The sequence below is a fragment of the Gossypium raimondii genome, chromosome 5 (assembly GCF_025698545.1).
Source record: "Gossypium raimondii isolate GPD5lz chromosome 5, ASM2569854v1, whole genome shotgun sequence".
Lineage (NCBI taxonomy): Eukaryota > Viridiplantae > Streptophyta > Magnoliopsida > Malvales > Malvaceae > Gossypium > Gossypium raimondii.
In genome coordinates this window covers 15,359,688-15,387,653 of record NC_068569.1, presented here as the reverse complement: position 1 = coordinate 15,387,653, position 27,966 = coordinate 15,359,688, and the positions used below count along the sequence as shown (strand labels likewise).

Here is a 27,966-nt window from a genome sequence, read left to right as displayed (position 1 = left end):
ACTTCTTCTATATCATTGCTTGATTTCGGTCATCAATGGAAGGGCCAAACTTAATCAACTCAAGTTTGTATAAATCAGCGTTCGTCATCCTTAAGTACTATTTGCAGATGTTGAAGAATTCACTACGTTTTCAATAAAAATTAAGGTGAAAAAGAAAAAACCAAGAATCCATGGTTGGTAAGAAACGTCTGCGACTGCGCACTTTAATATTGATGAAACCTTTGTTGTCTTCCATTTTCTCTTGTCAGCAAGCGCAGTTTTTTTCGTGCACATAACATCCGTTTTTATTTTTCCTGGTATACGTGCAAAGAAAAGATATTTCTTAATTTGGTTTTTTATGTTTTTCCAACAAAATGACAAATTTAAATTGTGTTCACACACTTGTTTTCTGCTGACAATTTATGTTCACACTGATCTTAAAATCCAAGATATATTTTTCTTTCATGACAGACAGAGGCACGTTACAGTTTAACTACTACTATATTGTAAGAACTAGTTTGGATGAATGATTTATTAGTATTGAGCTACAAAGGATTTCCCTAAGGGATTCCAGTAACTGTTGTGAAACCAGAAAGAATCAGCTTCGACAGCATATCCATCTTGATTTCGGTGCCAACTGAAATAGGCATGTGTCCTGCTCTTGATATCGAATATACCATGACCAAAACTAGCCTCCCTATAGGCTGAGAAGCTGGGCTGTGGTTCCACCATGCTGCTTAATCCAGACACAGAATGCTCAGTCAATATCATAGTAGGATCATATAATAAAAGCATTAATATCTACAAATTAATAAGCATTAATATTTACCCTATAGCTGGTCCATCATGATTTCCTCCATCTCCAATGGTAATGTAGACTGGTGCAGACTGGTCATCAACAGGAGTACACATTCCATTCATAATATTATATGCAATATTTGATATACGCTTCTGCAACCCGAAACAATGGGAGTCAAATGGAAGCATTGAGGTACTAAGCTAAGCACAAAACAGAGCTTGGAAGGGGAAAAAACCGCCTTGGATTAAAAAATGGATGGTACTAACGGATCGCTCATAGGCATGAACATGGCCTGAAAATACAACATCCACTTTGTACTTGACAAACCATGACTCAAACACCACTCTCATGGTTTCTCCTTCCATAAAATGATGCCAGTTACTAGTATAAATTGGGCAGTGCATAAGAACAATCAACCATGGGGTCGTGCTTCTATCCACTTTAGGTAGCTCATCTCTTAGCCATTTGTATTGAGGAGTGGATTTTCCTGTCGATATCAAAATTGGAAATCAGCTGTACAAGAAACAAAAATGTCTGTAACCATTGTTGTCTTCCATAAATACTTACCGTATGCTGAATAAGACGATAAAACAATTAGGTAAGCTGAGCCTCTCTTGATCGAATACCATAATGGAGATGTACTATGCGATGATGCATATGGGACATAATAACGGTGCATATATGGCTTAAAGGGTGTAGTTTCTTCCTGCAACATAACGACGTTTTAGGACATTCTGCTCGTGTGCATAGGCAACAGTACAGGGAAGCAGATTACAGTCAAATGGTTGTGGAATCGGTAAAAGGTTATAGATGGAAGATGAATAATATGCAGTTCCAGTAAGTGCAAGAAGAGTTAAACGACATACAAGTTGAGGACAAAATCAAGTTCATGATTCCCTGCAGTCCAAATCCAAGGCTGATAAGCAGCATTCCTCTCTAGGAATCTTCCCCATGTATCCCACCGAGTATTATCATGGAACGGATAGTCATTTGAGTATGAGAGGTCCCCTAAAAACAAGACTGTTTTCCCTTTCTCTGGATTTGATTCATAATATGTGAGTGTAACATTTGAATCATGTGTTTGACCAAGATCCCCTGTTCCAAAGTGCTCAATTAGGATTCAGATCAAAATAATCCATGCAATACTCTGTAATCAATTTATGAGAGTATAATCAGACAAATCAGAGGCGACAAAGACCAAAAGTTAATAAGACGGTGACATAGATGTTACCTATCAGACCAAAAGTGTAAGGAACAGCAGGGCCAGTTCTTGGAGGAGTCTTAAACCAGAATCGTCTGATAGTATATCCTATTCCTATCTCATACATGTATTTGGTGTTATACTGCAGAATGTGAAATGAAGCTCTAATTATACCCAGATATTTCTCTTAAACTTGGCTTATGGTCATATTAACTAATAAATAAACTAAATTAAGCTTCTTAAGATGAAAAACCTGACTAAAAAGAGAGAAAGAATACCTCCAGGTTCTTGATGGTGCAGTGATGGATGTACCCTGAAGTGTAATTGAAGAACTTATATCTGACAAAAATCCCCTCGGCACGATTCTTATGCTTACTATTTTCAGACCAGTAGAGAACTGTGTCAGAGCCAGGTTCATCAGGAGTTATCCAAGAGATGATCACTCCCCTCCCATCAGTATCCCTTGTGTTATATGGACCTATCATGATTCAGAAAACCAGCTATCTAAGGTTTAAAACAACCCATTAAAATATTGGAAGAAGTTTAATAAGAGAAATAAGCGTTACCTGTTGAGGTGCGTTATAACCAGGAGGAACTTGGAAAACATCACTGTCAAGGGGCATATCTGGAGAATACTCTTTCCTTAGAAAGTTACCAGTTATTCCTCCATTGCACAACTCAGATGCACTCAATACCAAACAGAGGAGACAAATAGCACAAGGGTCAAAGACTTTCAGCAAGGCCATCTTTGTAGAATCTCTTCAACATACCTACTGAAACTGACCCTTGGTTTCTAGTTCATGTATATTTTGACTGTTTGGTAAAATTCCCTTCACTAGTGTCTGTTTTTAGAATATGCTTTCAATAGAATGAATAACTTCTATAAGAATACAATACATAAAACTGAGGAAATTGTAAAATGGATCTGCCACACCTCAAAAAAGTAAGAATTAAATAATATTCTTATCTTCTTTATTATTCTCGGAGGTTTGGGTTATGAGGTAAAAAGTTTACCATGATTAAAGAGTTGTCTAAGTGGTTTCATGATATGAACCACAGTCGACTGCCGCTAATTAGAGGAAGGTCTGCTCATTAAACCTTATGCCCACCCATTTTTATATTCAGACATGAGTGAGTTTATTAATTTAATACCAAAATATGATCTGATTATTCTTTAAAAAATGATAAAATCGTAGTGATAAGCCGAAAGTAACCAATGGAATAACTGATGGAGGGTTGAACTACAACCTCCTGCAGTTATGTGCAGACAATCATTGAACACATATGTCTGCAATATTTCAATCTAGTTGCTTTCTGTATTTGTCCCCTCGTTTTTTTCCTTTTAAATCTTTAATTTCATTTAAATATGTTAAACTTTAGCTTTGATCTACATAACTTTATAGTCAAATTCTGCTATTAAACCCTATACTTTGTGTAAATTGTAAATTTAGTACCTCTCCTTTAATTTGATCAATTTTAGTCCTTGTACTTTTTTATTTTTAAAATTTTAGTCCTAACCAATAGTAACAGTTAACTTTGTTTGGTTAAATTATGTTATTAGTCTTGTATTATGTGTAAAGTTATAGATTAGTTCATGTTTACTAATTGGATCATTCTTAATAGCTTTACTTTTTTAATTTCAAAATTTTAATCTTGATACAAACGATAATGGTTAAATCTATTAACTACTTTTTTATAAGTAATATGTGAAATAACAAACAGACAACAATATGCATGTAATATATGTTGGACACATTAAATTTTAAAATAAACCAAAGAGAGAAACAAAAGGACAAAAATAGATGAACGGATAGTTTCTGTTGTATTTTGACAGGAACAAAGCATCAATTATGACACGATTAAGTACCATAATCTAACTAACATATAAAAGCACCAATGTCAAATCTATAAATAGTGAATTATAAATAATTGTTTTTTTAATTTTATTATTCAAACTGTCGTTAATCAATAACAAATTATTAATATGATACATTAACTAATTCAACGACAAGTGACATTTTTTTTGTTTACTTTTAACTAAAAGTTGGAGATTAAAAAAACTCGGCCAACATATAATTTCCCTAATGAGTCTAAAGAAAAGCAATCATGGGACCCTCCCTCACTTCATTAATAGAGATCTCCCTCACATTTCCAAACCCACATGCATTATCTTTATAATAAAACTTTACCCCCCGCCCCCAATAGTATAGAGATTCTACAATGTTTTGGCTGTTTCCAGAGTTTTTACAAAGATCGAGTCTAATATAGAATTCCTGGGGCGCCATTTTCCATGTCGCAAGGCAACCACCACGTGCTTGGTTAATGGTTATTCCAGTTTTAGCCATTTATTCCCAATACCTTACATTTACTGGAAGTAAAACTTGTAAGTTTTGCAATGAATAAAAACACCTTGACAGATATAATTGGGCTGGCTAGCTAGCTAAAGCGACACAATGTAAAATCATATGGTGGCAGTGGCTACAGATAATTCTTCTGAATCTGAAACGCTCCAATATCTATTGTGCAACCATAGGGAATCCGCTTCCACAGCATAACCGTCTTGATTTCGATGCCAACCAAAGTAAGCATGAGTCCTGTTCTTAATTTCCAGTATTCCATGACCAAAACTGGCTTCACGATACGCCGAGTAGTTCGGCTGTGGCTCTGTCATCCTGTTCAATAACACCAACACTGATAAATGATCACAACAGAGAGAATTTTGATTCAAGGAGAGATGGATCTTAAAACGAGATTGCATACTCTGTCACCAATCCTTCCAGATTTCCTCCATCTCCAATGGTCAAGTACACTGGAGCAGATGGATCCTTTATGGGAGTGCACAATCCATTAGCAATGTTATACGCAATATTCGATATGCGTTCCTGCAGTCAGTGTTACACAAATTATCATATCAAAGCGATGTGAGTATCAAATTAGGGAGAAACATACTGCATTGTAAGGCCAAAGGACCATTATGTAACTGCAATAACTCGCAAAGTTATTTTTCCAAGAAAAATTCTAGAACAGAGGATGTGAACTTACGGATCTCTCATATGCATGGACGTGTCCAGCGAATACAACATCAACCTTGTACTCCACAAACCATGGCTCAAACATTACTCTCATGGACTCCCCTTCCATATAATGATGTACATAACTGTTGTAAAAAGGAGAATGCATAAGGACAATGAGCCATGGTGTTTCTGTCCGGTTCACTTTTGGAAGCTCCCTTTCAAGCCATTTGTACTGAGGTGTGGATGTCCCTGCAATAGGCATTTTCAGTAGATAATTGATATATTTCCAGATATCTTCATCAGCTACATGCATAAAAACAGTTCAAACTTAAAAGGCAGCTAAATACAACTTCTTGGTTCTTTTACATGAGGCAGAAAACAATGAACCAAGTTTTCCTCATGAAGCTTTTTTTTCCACTAATGTAATAAGATGAATCACCCTAAGTTCTAGTGAAAAGTCCACTAAAATGGAATCCCATATGCTCATCATTTAATTATGTGTTATAGACTGCTATTGCCTGTTTGACAACACACAAATAAGTTAAATAGTAAAATTAATACCATAAGCTGAGTAGGAAGACAAGACAATGATATATGTTGAAGCTCTCTTGATGGAGTACCAAAGAGGAGATGTACTCCCTGATGCTGTATAGGGTACATGATAACGGTGTGTGTAGGGCTTGAAAGGTATAGCTTCCCTCTGAAACAAAACCACAATTGCTTAATTAATACGCTTATGCTAATTACGGTTCTGATAAAAGGCAAGCATTAATTGAAAGTTAAAGGAAAAAAAACTTTAGTTAACTAGTTTAATGCATCGACTCATAAGAAAATGACAAGGGAGAAAGCAGGAAGTTGCCTACTATTGCGGGAACAACATCAATTTCGTGATTTCCAGCAGTCCATATCCAAGGTTGATATGCCGCATTTCGCTCAATAAACCTTCCCCAAGTATCCCATCTTGCGTTGTCATGAAATGGATAGGCATCCGCATAGGAGAGGTCTCCCAGGAACAATAGTGTCTGTCCTTTTGCAGGGTTTAACTCATAGTGGGTGAGCGTGCTGTTTGAATCATGAGTTTGCCCGAGATCACCTACTCAAATGCTCAACATTGTAAGACCAGGATACACATGTAGCATCCCACATGATAAATTCTGAAATGTAAAAATCACATCAACAAGTTACTTTATGGCTTAAATCCTCCGTACAAAGTCATTAACAATACCTATGAGACCAAAAGTGTATGGTACGTCAGGGCCAATTGCAGGGGGAGTTACAAACCAGAATCGTCTCGATGAATTCCCGATCCCAACCTCATAGTAATACTTGGTATCAAACTACAAACCTAACTAAAATTAGGCCGACCAGAAGCAGAATCTAGTATATTTTCATGTCATAGATTTCAAACAAAGCAGAGGAAGTACAAACCTCCAAATCCCTGACGGTGCAATGGTGAATGAAACCAGAAGTGTAATTGAAGTACTTGTAAGTAAGAACAATGCCTTGTGCACTGTTTTTGAGTTCACTGTTTTCAGCCCAGTAAAAGACTGAATTTGAACCAGGTTCATCCGGAGTTACCCAAGAGACGATCACAGCATTCCCCAGATGGTCCCCTTGTGTTATATGAACCTTCAGTTGTATCATCAAACAATATTAACCCAACTAAATCAATTGGAAGAAAGGCTTCACAGTTTTGAAATAGATTCCTAAAACTGATTATTTAGAAACGGAAAAAGGTTCTTCAAGAAACTTCAGCTGCCTATCACAAGATTAACCATTTAACAAGCAGAAAATTTATATGAACAGGAAATAGATAAAAAAAAAGAAAAAAGAGAAAACATACCTGTTGGGGAGCATTGTAGCCGGGAGGCACCCGGAACACATCGCTGTCCAGTGGCATATCACGAGACAAGTCACTATTCCTTACGAAACTGCTGGTTCTTCCTCCATTGCAAACCTCAGCTATACTAAAAATAAAGCTAATCGCAAAAACCAACTGAAAACTAAAACAGTTCCACCTCGCAGCAACCATCTTTAAATCCCAAACCAGTGTGTCACCAGCAACTCCAAAAGCACTCGCGGTGGAAACTAGAAGGATCTCCCACAATTATATTAAGAAGAAAATGGCGAAGGGAATATTCACAGGTTGATGCCTTTTAAATAGTACTTGTCATTTATTTTCCCATGCGCCGCCTTTCAAGCGTATAACAATTGCACAGCTTTTGTTTTTATAACTCGAAAGACTGACCGATAGTTGATATGTTTTTTCTTTGTTTCTAAGACCGGTAGTTGATTTGTGAATAGTTTCTTACAAGATATAAATGGTTACAACGCTTGCAGAGATGAGACAGCTTGTTTTGCCTCCACTTCTTCGGTCAGTTTTGTAATTAAAAAAAAAGGTTTGGTTTGGTAGGCGGAGCCATCCAATTAAAATCCTTCAAAAAGGAATATCCATTCCTTAGGTCCGAATATATTGATCATTGCGTAGATCCATTTACCTTTTATCCTTTTGCTAAGAATTTGAAACGAACATACCACAAAATCTATCACAATGAACCCATATGCAAGACGCTCGAGCCTAGTCAGGATGGTGGCCTAATTCCCATGGTTAAGAACCCAGATTAGGCCTACAGCCTAAATTAATTGGCCCATATTGGATCTGCTAGTGTTGGCCATGTAATCTCAAAGATGTCCTGTTGTCTCAGGGTATTAGCTTGCTGACGTTATCAACCTCAGACGACACAGCCTAGGTCCGCTGCCATGCATAAAATAAAAGTTCAAGATAAGAGTGAATTTTAATTTATTCTTTCATTCGTATCTCTAGCCTCTACTTGCAGAACAAAAAGAAGAGAAATTTTACGTGTTATATTTTTATGGAAAGGACTTTTGAAGAGTAAATCCTAAGAACAAGGAAGAAAGTAGCTGTAAGTTTAAAATCTTGAGTTTTGCATAAAATTAGTGTAGTTTGAACCATTTCAATAGCTTAGAAAATTTCAACTACTAAACAAAAGGTTTACTCTCTCTATAATGGTATGGTATGTCTGACATTCATTTTGATTATGTAAAGTAAATTTTAAAGTATATAGTTTTAAGGCACTGGAAACTTATCTTTTGATTTTTTTTTTTTGGATTCTCAGTTTTAAATTCATTTTATTTATTCAATCGATGGATAAAGATGGGCAACTATAAATTATTTTCAATATATTCCATAATTATTGCAAATATTCTGAACATTTTAATTTCTTAGATTTTCGAACTTCGTAGTTATATACATTATCCAAAATTTTGAAAACTCTTCGTTTATTTTATTTATCTAAAACCTTGTTTTCAAATTACTTCTCATTTAATTCCGTAATTTTAATCTATACATCCATAAAGTTTTATCTTATGCCTCTATTTCGCTTTACAAGTACATAATTTAAAAGCGTTGAGTAAACTAGATTTTTTTATGATAATTTGGTTCGGTTTATTTTAAATTTTTATTATAATTTTGAGTTTTAAATTTATGGATTTTATTTCCAAAATATATTTTTAGGGTCGAAATTAAATTGTAATTTTACGATATTAAAATGTAATTTCACTATTTTAATATTTTATATATTTACAAGTTTTAAAAATAAATTAAATTAAATTTTATCAGTTTTAAAGGGCTAAAGTATAATTTTAGCTTTACTAATTTAAATCTTTAAAAGTTTTAAATATGAAAAAAATTCATTGAGCCCTACCAACCCGGCTGAACAAAATTCGACACTAATTTTAAACTTATGAAGCAAAACCTTTTAAATAACATCTTTTTGATGGATTTTTGATTTTCAGATTTTTTTTTTCTCATCTGTAAGGGTTGTGTTACAAAAACTGAAAACAAAGAGAAATGAACGGATGAAAAAGACAAGGGGAAATTTTAATTTTGAAATAAGGGTTTTATAAGAAAAAAACCAGTACGCCGAAAAGAAGAGTGACAATTATGGCATTAAAAAAATAAGATTATCAAAATTACAAAAATATATATACAAATGTGTACCTAATTATGTCTACGTTTCTATTTTGGTCATTCAACTTTAAACAAAATTCAATTTTAAGCACTAACATTTGAATTCATTACTATTTTGGTCACCAATTGCTAAATTGATAACGAAAAACTTTTTTAACTGGTATAATAACACATTTGGTATCAATACTTACATTTTTATCAATTTGATCCTAGTTCTAAATAATTTAATAAATTTAACACTTCATATTTTGATACTCAAACTTTCTAACCAAAGCTTTCAACTTTTAAAATACAGGCATTCAATATCTATTAATTGTTTTACTTTTCTCAAATAATTAAAAATAAATAGAACAAATAATATTCTCTTAATCAGTTTATATATATATATATATATATATATATATATATATATATATATATTATCAATGTAACAAAAGAAAACTGAATTAATTTTTTTCATATTTTTTCTTATGAAAAATAAAATGTTCATAATTTTTTCAATTTCAATAACCAACTTCAAAGACTATTTCTATGTACCTTGAAGGAAATATTATACTTATCAAGAAAACAATACAAATAAGAAGGCAAATAGTAAATAAAGCTAAACAGTGCAAAATCAAGCAATTTTCACTGAACAAAAATGCAAAATTTGAACATTTTACTTCAAAAATATGCAAACCAAGATAGAAAACACAAAGTTGAAAAAATTAGTCCACTTTATTGGTAGAGTTGGTCATGGATTAGGTCACCTAGCCCTACCCGATGTTTGCCCCCGATGTTTCGCCTGAAAAGTGAGAGGGTTTGGGCAAACATATTGGCTAGGAAAATGGGTTTGGGCAAAAAATTGAGGCTCGTTTTCTAAACGAGTTAGGCTTCGAATAAGCTTTTTTTTTGCCCGGCCTAGCTCGAATTTGCAAAAAAACCCTGCTGCTTTTTGTTGCTTTTTTACTATTTTTGTTACTGTTTTGGTGTTGTTTCACTATGATATTGCTACTATTTTGTTGTTATTATTAGGATAATGTATAACTATTGTTTTATTGTTAATTTTGTTATCAGTTTAGAGGTATTTGCTTGCTAAGTTGCACCTATCTTAGTGTTTTAAATATAAATAATTTTTTAAATTTATTTCCAATTTGTTGAGAAATATTTAGTTCAATGTTTTTAGTGTATTTGATTTATTACATTTTTTTAAATTTGTTTTTAAATAATAATATAAAAAAATTTAATACGGGCAGGTCGGGCTTGAGCTTTAGCATTTTTATCCAAGTTGGACTTGGGTAAAATTTTAGGCCCATTTTTTCGAGCTAACCTGAGCTCGTGCCTATAAAACAAACCTAAAATTCTATTGAGACCCGACCCGGCCCGGCCTATAAATACATCTATTTAAGAGTCGTTTTATCATAAGCTTCAAAACTTTATACTATTTTCACATCATAAACAAATAAACAAAAAAAAAATCAATATTATCAAGCTTTTAAAATTTAATTTCTAGGTTCAACAAACAAACTCATGATTAAAGCTAGTTACCAACTATATTTATTAGTCATATGAAATAGCAAAATACTTTTGATTGGAAAATAATATATCAGAATTACATGCCTAAAAGTTCAAACTCAGGCATATAAAATAAATATCTTGAAATTCTTGCACCAAAAAATGATGATGAAAAAATAAGCTTAAGTGATTGTACTCTGGTTTCCTAGCAATTAAGTATCTATTTGTTAAAATCCTCCCAAAATGAGAATTTAAGGATATGAAAACAAAAAATATAATACTTTTAGCAAAGAGAAAAAAGAACGCACATTGACATAGAAAGTTTATTGGTAAAGATGACATTTAATTTAAAAATAATTATGTACCAAATTGGATTATTTCGATCATAAATAAAACAATTAATAGATGTGACATGCCTCTGCTTTAAAAGTTGAGAGCTTTGGTTAGAAAATTTGAGTACTAAATTGATAGAATTTGTAAATATGAAGGGTTAAATTTATTGAATTATTTAGAATTAGGATCAATTGATAGAATATATAAATATTAAGGAGTAAATGTGTTATTATACCATTTAGAATAAGGTTTTCAATTATCAATTTAATATTAATAAGTATCGATAAGCATGGATTCAATCTTAGGGTCCCATCACACCGTACATAGATAATGATTTTTAGCTGATAATTATCTGAAATAAAACCATATAATTATACCATAGAGAAAGCATATGAGAGTTTCAGGCTCCCATAGGCCACGCAGGTTTGACAGTGATCATCATCATCACCCCTTCAAAAACGCTTCTCATTTAACCCTCTCAGCTACTTGGAGAAAAAGCCATTTGACTAATTAAAAATGAGGGAAAGAAGAAAGAAATTAAAGAAAATCATACACACAAACTTTCGGATATATATAGCTCGTGGCGTAGTGCTTCCCATTCGTTTATCCTTCCTTTGCTGCTATAGTTGTTCTTTTTGTCTCCAGGTAGCCAGCATTGTGGTTAAAAGTCTTGGGGGGGGGGGGGTCTTCTAGTTAAACATTTTCAGTTGAAGGAGGGAGAAGTGGCTTCGTGAGGGAGGCCTTGATTTGGCTTGAGGTTCTGATGTTGCTGTGCTCCGGAGTGGACTGAATTGCACCCTTTTCTTGAGCTGCAAACTTTCTCTCTTGACTTTTTCCCCATAGCACTAGGTACAATCCTACTATGATCAACACTGCACCGATTATCCTGTGTTTAACGAAATTGCCAAGTTAATCACAAGATTAATGTAATGCTAGATATTTTGATCCTAGCGAGGAACATACGGGGACCAACTTTATTGGATGGATGGTTGATGAGTTTTCAACCAAGGAGCAGAGAGATAATGTAGGGATGAAAAGGACCCACTTACCCTCCCAAATAGAATTCTTCCCCTAAAGCAATGGAAGCCATAATGGCGACAACAAGAGTCTGAACTGGTTGATAAACAGCAACGAAGACTGGGCCCCCTCTGTCAATGCACCAAATCTGTACAGCGAATGCGATCCCGGATGCCACCACTCCCTGCATTTTTTCCACACAAAATGTTTTGGTCTTATTTCATTTTCAATAACCCACCACGTAGATCCACCCCCCGCATTATTGTGTAAACCACTTTTTCTAATTGCTACGGCTTTATCAACTACAATGAGAAGAAATCTTATCGAATAAAATTAGGGGTTGTATCCCATGAACTTGGACTCAAATATTGCACTATAAGCAATTATTTGTGCAGGTTCAAAAGGTACGAATTTAGGCTCTTATTTTCTGATGTTAGACATTCCCCACGATTAGTACATAGCCTCCCCCTTTGGGTCTTAACATAAGTAGGCGTTTTCATGAAGAAAAAGACAGAATATCAACTTTCTAGAAAATTAATAAACACTAAATCTACTGAAATAATATATAAAAATATAGTTATAAAAACTTTAAGTAAGAAATAAATGAGAATTTGTTTGAAATTACAAAATTGAGTTATTTATTTTGGATTTAAATTATTTTATAGAATTTATATATATTTAAATAAATTTCTTTTAATTATTTTCTTATAGATTTATCAAAAACCTTTTTACATTTGCTTTTATAAAATCCACAACACATTACAAAAGAAGATGCAGAAGGATTCACGTTTTTGCTTTTAGTAAAAAAGCAAATGTGTGGCAAGAATATCAATAAAGAATTCCTGCCAAATATCTTTTCTCTCACCGGCCATTTAAAATGTTTTTGACATGCTTAATGAATTAATAAGAAGAAAGTTTTGGATGGTTCAGATATTTATTTGCTAGACAATCAAGTTTGATGTTCAATTAAGAAAATGTTATTGAATGAATGATTTCATATACACTGCAATTAATTAATTTACTTGAGCCTATATAAAGTTGTGCTCAAAGGATACTTTCCCTTTAGAAAAAAGAAGAAAAATATGTCAATGGTTTTTGACTGATGAAATACTGACCGCGTAGAGAATAGTGAAGAGTTCTCCGCCAGAGTGGAACATCCAAGCTTGAGGATCTCTCTCAGCAAAGGCCGCAATGACGAGGAATTGAATGAGACCAAAGAAACATGTGTAGGACGTCACGGAGAGTCTAGCTGGGTACTTCTTCAGGACCGGTGCCTGCAACACCAGCCAACCAGACCAGGATAGGCAATGACCAATCAGATAGAGACAACCAAGGGTCCAGTTCTTTCCCTCTGCATCTCCCAATGAAACGAACGTCGGGGTGGGTCTATTCAGAGGTGGAGTTGGGCTGTATATCGTTGGACCTTTGTATAGAGTTATCACTGATGCTCCAGCCACACACAAGATTGTTCCTGCAACCTTCGATATCCCATCTTTTCGATTTAGCCGAACTTTCTCTATCCTGGAAATACAATAGCATGCAAATGAAGACACTCAGACTCACATTTCATACGTGCATTAATGTATACAGTAAAAGAGGAAATGTGTGCTAATTACCGTAGTATGGCTGCCATTAGGAAGGTAATGGCTGGGACGGAGTTTTGGATTGCTGATGCAAAGGTTGGTGATGTGTTATCTAAGCCCAGCAAGTAGAAACCTTGATTTGCTGTTATTCTGTCTCGTTAACAAGATTGAAACAGGAACCAGTTAGTTTTTTTATTTCAACTTTATATTTTAGAGTCTTAGAGGGACCAATATCATGCGTACCCAACAAGAGCGAGGAGGAAGAACTGTAAAAGAAAATTTAGAGTAATGGGAGGTCTCTCCTTCCTGTATAAAGAAGAAAATGTTTGAGAAAAAACAAGTTAGGGTTTAGTACTACATCAAGGGTTTTCAAAATCAAAGAGTAATGGGGTGGTTATGTTTTGTATGATTTACTTCTCAAGAAAATATGCAAAGGGAAGGAGCAGAAGCAACGCAATGATATTCCTATAAACTGGGAATACAAGTTTGCTAATTCCCATGTTTAGGGCAGCCCTGGAGACCACATGGAACCCTGCGTAGCCAAACTGCAAGGCTAACATGGCCATATGCAGCTGTAGCCTTTCAGGAACCGAACACAACATCCTGTTAGCAGAGGCTGAACCACCAGAGTCAGACATTGGAGCAAAAACTTAGATAAAAAACAAGCTAAAGAAATGGGTTTTACAAGAGATTAAGCTAAAGCTGAGGATGCGAAGATAGGGAATGAAACGGTGGTATAAATATAGGGAGAAAGATAAAATAAAGGAGATTCGAATGTGGATGGTGTGACCCACAATGTCCTTAGAAAGACGTTATGTCAACTGTTAATAACCCTTGGAATGTTTTTGGCTGTCTCCCACATTCTCCGAGACAACTTCAAACGCACTATGACATGAACAGTAAAGAAAAGGAGAGGAAAGTGAAAAAGAAAACGGATGATTATTTACTACACTGTTATCTAAGAGGTTTTGTTTTGGCTCCATGCCATTAATGACGATAATAGCAGATGATGGAGAGAGTGAGCCGCCATTGATAGATAGGCGCAGTTGCACGCACGAGGGGGAAGGTGGGTACCCTACCCCATGCCCCTTCAACCCCACCTCACATGTATAATACTAAGCTTTATATTTCTTGTATTTTTCATTATTTTAATACATACAATTATTCCTTTGCTTGGTTTTTTGACATTTCAATAAATCAATTCCTCCTCGCCGTACAGGAACGGAGATACTGCATATTTTCCTCTGTATCAACATCTACCATTCAATAAATTAACAAATTCTTGTCGGAAAGATCCCACCTGCTTACCCATAATCGTCTAAGTAAAACAATTGTTGAACCAAGCTGCAAACGGCTTATTTTGTGTTAAAAGGTACAACACAATCAAGATTGATCCAATTGAATTCGTTTCCTAATTCCTTTGCTCTCCGAAAAGGAAAAAGGGATAATTCAACAATCGATCTAGTTTCATTTGACAGCCAATTAATTTACTGGTAAAAGACGATTTGGTACTCTCTTTTTTTCGGCTTTCTAGAGCATGGACCAATACTGCATATAGTATTCAAAAAGTAATTGCCACCTGCAGGAATCCATCTTTAATTTAACAATATGTATAGCTTTTCTTTCTCCAGTACTGTACTAAAAATGAAAAAAATGTTTAATGTAATTACCTTAATAAATTTAATAAAGGGATTGTAACAGCCTAATTTTTAGTGGTGTCGGAAACAGTGATTTGAGATCACTAAATCCGACCAGTGAGTTTTAAAATTTAAATAATAAATACATATGAGTCAAGTGTGATTATAGAAGAATTTTGGATTAGTGAATTTTGTGATTTAAAAAGAAATTAATATGTAAATTGGGTCTAAAACGAGGTATTAAAATCTCGAACTCATAAACCGAGCCATAAATATTTTTAGAAATATTTATAGAGTGTTTGGTATTAAAGTTTCGTTAGAAAATTCTAACGTTTGGATGGTCAATTAATTAAAAAAGACTAAATTGAGAACAGTGCAAAATTTGTTAAAATATGATTAAATAGCTTAAGTGACTAATAAGGAGAGATTTAAAAGGCAATTAGGCCTAAATTATATGGGTTGGACGGTTTGGGCAAGAAAATTAGCAAGAAAACAAGGAGAAACAAAGGGAAAATTGGAAATTTTGCAAATTAAACATATAAAACAAAGACAAAATTGAAAAATCTAGAGATTTCTTCATAATTCATCAGCAAAAACGCCATAGGAGGTCTGAAACAAGCTAGTTTCTCATATTTTTATACCATGTGAGTCCAATTCTTGCTTTTTCTTTGAAGTTTTTATGTTTTGTGACTTTTACAACTAGGTCCAACTATTGAATTCATTAGTTTTTGATTCCATGGGTGATTTTGTAAGTTACCATGAAGAAGTGCTGGAATTTTATGATGAATTATCATAGATTTTAAGCTTTAATTTCATTATATTATGATTTTATTAAGTGATTTTAGTAGAAAATGATTTTTAGGACCTAATTATGAAAAAGCTAGGAATTGGAGTTTTGTACTAAAATTCTGAATACCAAAGGCTATATAATAGCCTAAAATGATTAGATAAAGTGTTGTTTGAGGAAGAATTAGTTTAATTAAAGTGTTAATTGAGTAGAGTCTAAATCGTAAAACTATAATTTTTGAGGTAAAAGTGTAATTTTGAAAATTGAAGGGCATAAATTGTGAAGTTAATTAGTATTGAATTAGATGCTAATGAATGGAAAATTTTATATTATAGATCGGGAATTCGAAGGTAAACACGGAAAAGAGAAAATATCAAACTAGTCCCTAAACTTTTACAACTCTTATAAATTAGCCTAGGTAAGTTCATACGGCTGAACTTTTGTGATTAATTGTTAATGTGGGAATGATTTAATGTATTAATTCGTGTATTGTTGTTGAATTATGATTATAGTAAAAATGTGAAAATCAAATTGTAAGTTCAAATTAAGGGATACGCAGGATTGAGTACATACGTTCAGTAACCAGTAATGAATTAATGAATAAGTCCATGGTGGATCCATGGCAAAGTGTGGAATGCAAGTATGGTAATTCAGTAAAGAAAATCATACTGAGTTGTGGAACGTAGGTATGGTATTTCAGTAACGAAAACCATACTAAGTTGTGAAAAGTAGGTATGGTATTTCAGTGAAGAAAACCATACTGAGTTATAGCATTGTAAAGGATTCAAACAAATCGTGGCACCGGGCAAATGATGTACTCAAATCCGTAAGATGATCCTTAATTTAACAAGTATTTGTAAGTGCAATTGAAGCTAAATGTTGGAATATAAGTTGATATCTGATATTGAGCTCGATTGAGTAAATTCATTGTTTGAGATTGTGGTTGGCAGGAAATGTTGTACTATACTTGTTTATTATAATTGTTAGTGAAATTTTGGTGAGATTTTATTATGAGCCTATGAACTTACTAAGGTTTCTGTAAGCTTACTTGTGTGTGTTTGTTGCTTCTTGTAGATTGATGTGAATATATGTTCGGAGGATCGGATCTACATCAAGGATCACACTATCCAGATTTACTCCGGTAGATTTTGTTAAACAACCTTTTAATTTATATGACATGTATAGGGGTTGAAGTAATAAAGTAATAGTATGAATGATTAAGTATGCAAAGTAAATCTAAATGTGATGGTTGAGATAGATATTGAAATATATATGTTTTAGCTTGAAATGGTTGATTGTGTTTAAACCCGGTAATGCCTCGTATTCTGTTCCAGCGTCGGACACAAGTAAGAGGTGTCATAGGGATGATGTTTAACTTTTTATTATATTAAAGATATTTGATCACCCAATACCAGGAACCTAATGAAGTGTTTCCACTAAGGCTTCCACTCCCAAGGTTTGCTCAATAGTCAATTTGTGGGCTGTGTTCTATCTCAACTCTCCCTTGCTTTAACAGACATGTTGGCCCCCCTCAATTGAGACCACCATCATGCTAATTTTCAAAAGAAGAGGCCCTGCCTGGACGAAGAAAAAGAATGTTATTAGCCTTTTTTCATCATTAAAAAGTGTTTGCAGCTGACAGCAAATGCTTTAGCCTGTACTAATATTTTTTTAATAGGGATAACCGGTGAGTGAAGTGTAAGAAGGACCGGGTGTGGGTGGGTGGGTGGGTGGGTCTTATCTGAACCGGTCGGACACCGGCCTGACCAATCCAGTTGTGATCTTACTTGCATATGCCGAAGCTTCATTCTCGCTTTGGGGTCGCATATTAAGTACAGGACTGACAGCTAGAATAGATTTTGTTTGCACGGGAGAATCTTCAATGCCAGACTCTGGTCGAGGACTGAGTCGACTCCTCCTCCTTCCAAAATCCATGTATAGTACTAGTATTATTATTTCCTTCATGACAATTGGCCATATGTTTTAATTTAATTTTTTTTAAAGAAAGTATCTGTCATTAGTGTATCATGGAATACATCAAAAATTGGAAAATAAGTGGATATCCCAATATACTAAAATTAATGGTAGGGCATATAAATTTTATTTTATTTTATCATGGTTGGGAATATAAAATTATATAATTTTTTACCTATATATAAATAGGAAAAAGTATGTAAATAGTGACTCTTTTCCATGAGAATATATGTTTTGATAATTGTTGTTTTGTTGTAATCGTAATTTATTGTTATTTTCTATAAAAATAATACATGTGATAACTTTTTTGATTATTCAAATAAATTAATTTAAATTATTGTTTAAAACATAAAAGCTATTAAAAGTAACTAGATTAGTGTTGATGTTTTAAATTTGAAGTAATAAAACAAGTTTTTGTTTTAAGTAATGTTGATACGAGGTATACAGTGACACAAACAAACATGTCCATAAAGGACGCATGACACGATAGACTTTGCTTAAATAGACTGAAGAAAAATAAGTTTTATTTAGTCTTTAATCATATATATGCACCAAACTACTGACTTTTATAGATGATATATAGATGAGCTTGTACTTATTCATTCAAACTAATTTTAAGTGTTTAAAATTAATTTTAGTAGTTGGGATTTTTTAAAAATTACAATGTTATCAATTACTTGATCAAAATCAATTATTATAAGCATTAAACATAATAATTAATTCAACAATTAATTAAGATCGTAATAAATATTTTAAAAAATTCATGTATTTACATGAAACATGTAATTTTAAGTTTTCAAGACCTTAATCTTATCATTAAACCAACTAAAACTTAATTGACAAAATTACTAATTTCTCATTAACACGATGAATAACAATTAAAATTTCATTCTTTTTCAAATCATGTAAAATATATAGTTATCATAATTATTGTAATAATAACATTTGCTAAGCTCTTACCATGATATGTTATAGGATTAATTAAATGTACGAGATAATCCTTTTGTTAAAAAAATTGATATTAATAAGTGTTAGGTGCATATTGTATTTTTAAAATTAAAGATTATTTTATTGAGAGGAATGGCTACGAACTTACAAGGTGACAACAAATATAACACATTTTTTGTCAAATTTACTTAAATAATTCAAATTTCATAAAGAATTTGAGAAGTCGGAAATAGTAATGGGAATCGATTAAGTTTGAAAACTTGAAATGCCATGAAATTATTCTTTTCATGATGTTGAGCACTTTCCGGACAAGGTGAAGTCCCTTTGTTAATTTGTTTTCCATGGTCATGTCAGGTCTCCCATTAATCTGCATGGGCACTTCTGCTTTCTTCACATTGCTTGCTCATTCTGAAGTCCTATTCGTTTTTTTATATATTTCACTTGGCTACATTCAGCAAAGCACCCCCCCCCTTTTATTTAAGTAGGGATGACAATAAAGTAAATTAGGTGTGAATATTATTAAATTTACTATCATTCTATAATTAGTATGTTTTATTCAATTATCCGTCCTACTCTACTATTAATATATAATCTTGAAAATCACTATCACTTACATGGATGTTGGATGCATGCATTATCGTCCCGCCCCACCCCACCCCACTTCATTCTGCTTCGATTCAATTTAATTTTATTTATTTATCTTTAAATTTTTCAATTTTTTAAAATCAAGTACATATTTAAACATACTTCTTAACAAAATTTAAGCATAAAATATATGATTTTTATATTATATTTTTACCTTTTTAATAGTTTATATGTATAAGGATAAAATAATAATTTTATATAATAGAGCAGGTCAGAACGGAGTAAGCAATTACTATAACCGCTCCATACCTACTATCTAAAAAAAAAAATTCACCCCACCCCGACTTGTCTCGCATCCACTTTTCAAACAAAAAAATCTACTCTATTCGGAGCGGGTCAATCTAAAATCTATCGTACAGTTCGAGTTTTATCATCGGTTAAAAGAATAATTGGTACTTAGCTGAGTAGCTGACCGATCCCTTTTGATCCCCTTTCATTGTTAAGTCGTATTCATTTGAGTTATTATTGAATGAATCTAACTATAAATTGCAGTTTGTTTATATTCCCAAAGTCTTAAGGTTGATTTTGTAGATTGATTAAAAGTTCTAAGTGGGCCTTTTCTGCTTTAGTAATTCGCTGCAACATGCATCTGCAAGTGACTAGGACGTGGGTCAGTACCCGGCACGCATAAAAAGTGAGAATATTTATCCCCGGAAAACGAACACCAATTGCAGTAAAAGCTTTTGAGACTTGAGACCATCCATGTCTATACTCATTGGCCTGGTTCATCATATGAAAAGCTATAGCCTAGGTTGAGTAATCTTGGTAACCATACTCCAATTAAATCAAGACTCATACAAGTTTTCTTTTTTATGTTGAGAATAATTGTTACTGCTTCTCAAACAAACTTCCAAGACTATAAATCAAGAGAATTTAGTAGGTATATCTCTGAGGATCTGCAAAGCTTGGAAGTTTGCATTAAGCCTTCACTTTGTTTTGAACTTTTTTTTTTATACTTTTGGAGATAAAAAAAAAACAACCACCACCCAATAAATCCCAAAAATATTCCAGCTTTAATGAATTTGAGATTTGAGATTTTAGAAGTCAAAAAAAAGAAAACTTCAAACCCCACCTTTGGAAACATCCCTATATCTTTTTAAGTTGTTTGCCTCCTAGCAATAGTGTGATTCTTTTTATTGCTTTTTACTACTTGGCGCTTTTGGCACATAAAGTGATTCCACCCACAGCGATACTGTGGACGAGCTATGACAGAGATATTTGGTTAAACTATAGGCAAAGCTTTTACACTTGCTTTTGTTGAAGGCATCCCAATATGATAAGATAGGGTTCATCTAATTTTACTAATTGCGTCTGCTCTACTCGGAGCTTATTGAAAACTTGATCATATCCCAAATATCCCATTAGTCATTAATTAGGCATGCATTGTTGATTGCTTTTCCTACTTTTTGACTGACTATTTTTTCTTCATCATTGCGCATTTAATCATCAAAATCGACTGCCTCGCTATAGGGTAGTTAAGATCTACAACTATAATCTTTTATATATAAATGATACATTTTATAGGGATGTTAATTTAATACTAGATATAGCAATTATACATGATCTTGTATATATGCGTCAACATCAGTTTAGTTATAATAAACTTCAAAAGTTATATATATATATATATGGTTAAACAGTAAACATAGATGCCCTATTTATTGAATTTGAATAAGTTCCTAGTTCAATTAAATTTTTATCAATCATAGTAAATTTGTGTGGGTTTCAAGTTGTTTGGCATAAGTTCTAGGGTTCAATTTCTGTGTTTATAAATTCTTTTCCCCTTCTCCCACAGTAATGTATTACGATTTCATATTTTATAACTATTTTTTAATTGATTGTGAGGGTACATTAGATGCCCTATGTTAACATTCATGATTAGGGTTTGAACCTTATACAACACTCATATCTTTTTTCAAAAACTGCCAGAAACGAATATAGACTTTATCAATTCTTAAAAGTGTTTTTAAAAATACATAAATTTTAAATCTTTAATCTCTCTACCACATCGGATAAACAACTTGTCAAGATTTTGTGAAAACAAAAACTCTATGGATCCCTACCAAATGTCCGAAAGTGTTTTCTTTGTAGTATCGTTCTCAATTCTCATCCAATATGGCTATCCTATATAGAATCAAGTTCATCTCGCACCCAGGTTCTACCTCCCCTAGCCTAGGTATGTGTATATATAGCAATTAATGGAACATTTTCAAGGCTGTTATCGATAGCTCTCAAGAGTATAACTCTGCTTGTTCCCTTGTTTGTGCAATAAGTCTGCAATTTCATGATTACAGGTGTGAGAGAAAAGTGGTGGGAAATTTTTATACTCATTTGGGAAAATGGATACCAAATCAAAAGCGTAAAAAAAAAAAAAAAAAAAAAAAAAGGGCATGGCTAGGGCGGGCTATATATCAACCGGTGAAGTCGTTCATTGCTCGGAAAGCACAAATTTGACTAATATGCATTACCATCGTGAGTCACACTTTTTTTCTAAACGGGAATAGGTAACTTGAATTTATAATTTTATGTTTACGCAGAATAATTACAAATATATTTTTTCAATGAAATCAACTTTTAATTTTTAAAAAAATATATGTAAATTCTTCATGTAAATTTTCTTTAAAATTAGGGTCAATTATGAAACAATTATATTTTAATATTTTATAAACAAAAAAAAAGTAATTTATACTATATTTTTATTTTTTAAATACAACAAATTGAGAACAGAAATTATCTGACAATAATTATTTAATCTAACTTATTTTTGAGAATTTGATTTAACTTATATTATTTATTTTAAAAAATTATATAAAGAAATAATTCAATATAAATTTATTATTACGTGCAAAAATTCTTTCATCCCACGGGCAAGTTATTAAAATCTGAAACATTTATTAATATCAAATTATGATTACAAATTTAATTTATTTTTATATTTTAGACATACAATAGACGTTCCAATTTTTAATATTAATTTATATTTAAAAATAATAATTTAATAATACATATTTAACTCGTGCATTATATGGAAATACAAACTAGTTATTGCATTAATCAAATTTGAATTTTACGTAAATATTATTATTTGGTTCATGATTTATATTATTCATACTACACAATTTCATTTAGTTTTAAATAAAATTTCATATTAAAATTACACATTTTACAATAAAATTCTATTAATTTTGAAAATGCTTCTGACTTTCAAATTAAAAAAATAAACAAATTAATGTAACATATTAAAATAAATACACACGATGAACTTGTGAATTGTATGGGTATATAAATTAGTTCAATATATACAGAAGAAAAAGGGTAGAATTGGTTGAGAATTATTTTCTTCTTCGTTTCTCTATTTTTCTTAAAACTTATTTACAATTACTGGTGTTTTGAGGAATTATCACAAATAAAGATGTTATTCTCTTTTCCTTGTTGTTTCTTCTATTAAACTTGTAGAAGTAAGAAAAATTGGACCATGACAAACCTGAAAGAACGAGTTGAGGTCACCAGCTTTTGGAGGCAAAACAAAGCCGAACGTGTCTTCGTTTTTAAGCTTGTAAATGAACGGCAAGGGTTCAGTTTGAAGCTTAATGGGCTTAGGCTCCGTTCTCCAGTCCATCTGAGATGGACTTTTGCAATAAAAAGTCCTTTTTCTTTAAAAGCAATGAAGAACAAAAACCATTTCAGAATAATTTTCAAATTAAAAAAAGTGTTTTTTGGCAGATGGAGAAGTTGAAAATTTTAACTTTTCTTCAGCCAAAAGTGCTTTGGCTGATAATTTTCATTTTTAACCTGTATTCTCCCCAGAAAACGTTCTTTCCTCTGGTTCTTTGGCTATACCCATTTTTTTTTCACATTTCCTCTTTCAAAGTTCTTTCCTCTGGTTCCTTGTTCCTCTTTCGCCGGTGAGTTTCTTTTTTTCTTCTCTTTAATTATTCATTATGCTTTAGTTTTTAGTTGTTTTCTGATTGTTTGATTTTTTACTGAAATTTCTGAAATTAATTGGTGATTTCTGAAATTCTTTCTCCTTAAAATTAATTGTTTGATTTCGTTTCAGGAGGAAATATTTGTTACTATGGCCTGTTATCATCTTTTCCCTACTTGTTTTTCTTTCACAAGTTGCATATCTTGTTATATGGGCTGTTGGAGGCTATAAACAGAGTGTAGGAGATGCTTGGTGGCTCAAGCTAATCGGTTTTATGATGTGAGGATATATTCAGTCTCTGCATATTTTGACAGTTTGTCCCTTTAGCTATGCTTTTGCAGAATCCAATCTTGGAGATCTCCCACTGTGATCTATTTTTTGGTTATACAACTTCTAGTGCTAGTAGTTGCATTGCTTGATATACATGGGAACAGATTCGGTCTTGTTCCCTGGCGGTATACTTGTTGGGGTCATTTCTTAACAGTTGTTGAATAATTAGGTTTGTAAGTATTTCCTTATTTTTCTATTATTTTTTATGTAGTGATATTGTTGCACTATGTACTCTCCCCACCCAAAACAGGATCCATTTAGCAATCCTATATGCATGTTTTAGGATTAACTCATTGCATGCAGAGGATATGAACTAGAGCTGATTTTATTCACTTTGTTAAATGAATTAAATCAAGTTCAACACTCTTCCCCCAATTGTCCCTCTTCTAAAGCAGCAGTGAAGCCTTATTATTCTCTTCTCATTTTGTGTCAATGATAGCACATGTTTTACCAGTGGAATATTTCTCTTGTGATCTTTGGGGCTTTGTGGATTGGAGGTGAAATTATTGATCTCTGTAGCCTACTTAAAGCTTATAAGTTAGCTATTAGAACTTCTAAAGCATTATTTTGCCTAATATTCAATTTAGAGTTCTTGTCAATCTAGTCAAGGGTTTTCATGTGGTAACAGAACAAACGAGTTTTCTCTGCGAACAAATGTTGTGTTTCATGCAGTATTGAGTTGTATCCTTGCCAACTTAGTAATATCCAATGTATGCACAGACTGCATTAATAACATATAATGTGTATACCTGGTAGTTTGTTATTTCGCTGGTTAGCCAACTGAAATGATCGCGTTGTTTATCTGCATTGCAGTCATCTTTATAACTTTTATATATAAATTTCAATTCCCATTAAGTGTATGTCGTTGACAATAAGTTGGTACTTTTGTTGGCCTCGGACACTATAGAAAAAGAAAGGAAAGTTAAAACTATCTTAAACATTTCCTTCTTAATCTTTATTCAGCTTCAGCTTCTGAACTTAGTATTTTAATTGAGTTTTTTGAATTTACTTGTTACCTCAGATAGTCATGTTTAAATTGAAACTAATATATAATTTTTTCCATTGTTTATTTCATGAAAGGTTCCCATCTTAAAGTTGCTTCTGTTTGCTTCTACCGCTATTCAATTTGGTTGTGGGAATTAGCCATCCCTCGTGGATTTCTCTGCCATTTTTCATTGGAAGTTGTATTGGGCTAGTGGATTGGTTTTTGGCTAGCAATTTTCTAGGACTATTCAGGTGATTGCTTCTTGACTCTTTGTACATTGTTCTATTTCATTTTCTTTGTCAATGAATTTGATTTTATCATTGGTTAATGTTTTTAGTAGCTTATGTTCAATTTCTTTTTTGTCAAGGTTGTGGAAGGCTTTCCAGTTTTATGCAGGCTTCAGCATTTTCATGCTTTATATGTATCAACTCCCTATAGAGTTGAGTTCTCAAGTATGTTAAAGTGGATAGTTGATTTTGTTGATCTATTCAAAATATGTTCAACATCTGAGTGGACTAAAATTTACTCTTCTGTTTCTCTTGTACTTTTTTACATCATGGTATGTACTAGTTTTATTACGATAGGTGCGATTACATTTAAAGATTTTAGTGAACCTTTAAATGAAATGCAATACACTCTTCCCTCTTCCTAGAATCTTATATTATGAAATTCACTTCATTTGAGTCTTTCCTGTGTTTGACATTTGTCCATCTAATAGTCTTTTCCCCATATTACTAATTTAAGATGGTTTGAAGTGTTTTCTTTCTATAAGAAAAATTTCCTGGACAGATATGAAGTATTTAGTTGCAAACTAGACTTTGGAGATTGATGACATTTTTGCCATTCTGGATGCAATTTTTATTCAATTTGCTCAATGAAATTGCAGTTGAAAATTTGAGAGCTTCCTAGTTGGAAACCACATATTTATATAATATATGTTCTTAATAGTTTTGAACAAGTTAAATTAATTATAAAGAAATAATATAATTGAGAACAAGATTAGAGCAACTCTATGTATATGCTTAGTACATGTCTATTGTGAATTTATATTTGGTATATAAATATTATCCATTTTAAAACTTTAATCCAAATATATGCAATATTTTAATTTGTTAGGTTTATGTTTTCTATGTTATGTTAATATCTAATATGAGTTATATATTCAAATACATTTTAAAATAAAATAATACAAATGTGTTAAAAGCATTAATTAAAAATTAAAATAATTCTTACAATAACACAATTGTGTCAATATCTAATTACAAATACTTAATTATTATATTTAAATATTTAAATATAATTTATATATTCTAATTAAATTTAATAAATAATTAATATTAATTACTTAGAAATATTTAAAATTAATATTATTAATAAAATATTAAAATAAGTTATAATAAATTGTTTTTATATTTTTGCTAAAATATCATAATATTAACTAATTTGAACATGATTTAAATACATATTTGTTACTTTACAATATATCATGTCTAAAATGGACATTTTATTCTTCAAAAGCACTTTTTGACAGCAATACCAAACACTCAAATTTTTCAAAAGCACTTCTCAAAAGCACTTCTCAAAAGCACTTTTCCACAGCACTTTTCCACAGCACTTTTCAAAAGCAATGAAGAACTGGCCCTTAGTAGCTTTCCCCTTCATCTTGTATCTTGGTTTTATCAACTACTGAATCTTATAATTTTAAATAAATTATTATTATATATAAGTTGAAGATGATTTAAACAAAAAAATATAAGTTGAAGAGTTAAAATAAATAAAAAAATGAATGAATGAATAGAATGCAAGTTAATAAATGTTAGATGCTGATTAAATGTTAAAGTTACATATTTTATGTAATTAAATTGGTTAATTTATGAGAATGCACCACTAATTTTTCCATGTTTATGTTGAATTTTGTGCATGGGTGCAATTTGGGGCTAAATAGAAGAAAAAGGAAACAATTGGGTTAGATTGAAGAAAGAAGCAAAGAAGGAGGACCAAAGTAAAATTGTTCCAAGATTAATTAGCTGAAATTTTTGTTGACTTAGTGGGAGATTATGTTGGGATTTTTTATATCATGGAATATTTTTCCTTGATTTTCTATAGCTAGTTGGCTCTTAATTTAGCAAATGCCCCGACGTAAATCTGGTCATGAGAGCAACAATTTGCAGTAAACCCAGTCTCTGAGGGATTGACCCTACTCCCTATACTGTTTAAATTGTAAATTAGGCGTAGGTTTATATTGGTGGATTCGACACCCATCAGTTTTGGTAGCGTTGCCGATGACTGGCAACACTTATAATTGTTTAAATCATCTTCATGACCAGATCTTCGTTCGGAGATCTCGAATACGACCCAAAGATTGAGAAATCAGCACGAGCACGATGAAAACAGACAGAAGCTCTTAAACGTGCAAGTAAAACAGAAGTTGAGCTAGGACAAAGGATCCTAGAATCCGACGTCGAAAGGTTGAGCCAAGCAATTCGTGCAGAGGCAGTTCGATGTGGGAAACAAGTGGAAATGGTTGAACCTGAGACCGAACCACTTTTTGAAACAAAAGAAGCAGAAGTCGGTGAACTAGAAAGGATGGTAAATCGAACCATTCGTCAACTAGCCGCTGCTTCCAACGAGCAAACACCGTTATGCATCAACTATCCAGCCGGAGAAACCCCGTTCGAGTTGAAATCAGGCTTGATTCACCTTTTGCCTACTTTTCGAGGCTTGAAGAACGAAAATCCACACACTCACTTGAGAGAATTCCACATGGTCTACTCAAGCATGAAACCTTAGGGAGTAACCGAAGATGAAATTAAATTTCGGGCCTTTCCTCTTTCTTTAGTTGATACAACAAGAGAATGGTTATTTTACTTACCTCCCGGTTCTATCACAACGTGGGATGACTTTTCTCGTATTTTTCTTGACAGATTTTTCCCACCATCACGAACAGTTGAACTTAGGAGAGACATAGTGGGAATTCGCCAAATGGAGAGTGAATCGCTCTACGACTATTGGGAGCGATACAAAAAACTGTGTGCAAGTTGTCCTCAACACGGTTTGACCGAGCAATCACTTCTTCAGTATTTCTAGGAGGGTTTGCTCCCTATGGAAATGAAAATGATTGACGCAGCTAGTGGGGGGCGCTTGTTAATATGACTCCTCAAAAGGCAAGAGAACTGATATCCATCATGGCGGCAAATTCTCAACAGTATCGGCTGAATTCAGAACCCACAAGACGGGTTAATGGGGTAAACGCTTCATCCTTAGAAGATAAATCGGATAAGCTTACTAATATTGTTCAATCTATGCTTACAGAAAAGAACAATC

The 27,966-nt window shown here is 32.7% G+C and overlaps 2 protein-coding genes and 1 pseudogene across 2 annotated transcripts; all 3 read right to left on the bottom strand.

The window, feature by feature from the left end:
• Nucleotides 1-354: 354 nt before the first annotated feature.
• Nucleotides 355-2,957, bottom strand: LOC105769003 (purple acid phosphatase-like; annotated as a pseudogene).
• A 1,263-nt stretch (nucleotides 2,958-4,220) lies between these two features.
• LOC105768998 (purple acid phosphatase) lies at nucleotides 4,221-7,347 on the bottom strand. The gene is made up of 8 exons (XM_012589331.2): nucleotides 6,837-7,347; nucleotides 6,422-6,622; nucleotides 6,219-6,330; nucleotides 5,857-6,086; nucleotides 5,555-5,693; nucleotides 5,022-5,242; nucleotides 4,740-4,861; nucleotides 4,221-4,651 (listed from the first exon to the last, which is right to left on the bottom strand). The coding sequence occupies exons 1-8, from the start codon at nucleotides 7,023-7,025 to the stop codon at nucleotides 4,441-4,443; spliced, it is 1,425 nt and encodes a 474-aa protein (XP_012444785.1). The 5' UTR covers nucleotides 7,026-7,347; the 3' UTR covers nucleotides 4,221-4,440.
• A 3,701-nt stretch (nucleotides 7,348-11,048) lies between these two features.
• On the bottom strand, nucleotides 11,049-14,127 carry LOC105769000 (protein WALLS ARE THIN 1). The gene is made up of 6 exons (XM_012589333.2): nucleotides 13,826-14,127; nucleotides 13,655-13,717; nucleotides 13,445-13,561; nucleotides 12,944-13,349; nucleotides 11,861-12,012; nucleotides 11,049-11,697 (listed from the first exon to the last, which is right to left on the bottom strand). Exons 1-6 carry the CDS (start codon nucleotides 14,047-14,049, stop codon nucleotides 11,505-11,507), a joined length of 1,155 nt encoding a protein of 384 aa, XP_012444787.1. The 5' UTR covers nucleotides 14,050-14,127; the 3' UTR covers nucleotides 11,049-11,504.
• Nucleotides 14,128-27,966: the final 13,839 nt, after the last annotated feature.

Excerpts from the sequence above, each read along its gene's own strand:
- LOC105769000 (XM_012589333.2), bottom strand. The coding sequence starts at position 14,049 with ATGTCTGACTCTGGTGGTTCAGCCTCTGCTAACAGGATGTTGTGTTCG. Across the intron at positions 13,350-13,444 it reads CTAATGGCAGCCATACTACG|GATAGAGAAAGTTCGGCTAA; the intron begins GTAATTAGCACA and ends TTGTATTTCCAG. Across the intron at positions 12,013-12,943 it reads TCTTCACTATTCTCTACGCG|GGAGTGGTGGCATCCGGGAT; the intron begins GTCAGTATTTCA and ends GAAAAAATGCAG.
- LOC105768998 (XM_012589331.2), bottom strand. The coding sequence starts at position 7,025 with ATGGTTGCTGCGAGGTGGAACTGTTTTAGTTTTCAGTTGGTTTTTGCG. Across the intron at positions 5,243-5,554 it reads GTCTTCCTACTCAGCTTATG|GGACATCCACACCTCAGTAC; the intron begins GTATTAATTTTA and ends TGCCTATTGCAG. Across the intron at positions 4,652-4,739 it reads CTGGAAGGATTGGTGACAGA|GATGACAGAGCCACAGCCGA; the intron begins GTATGCAATCTC and ends GTTATTGAACAG.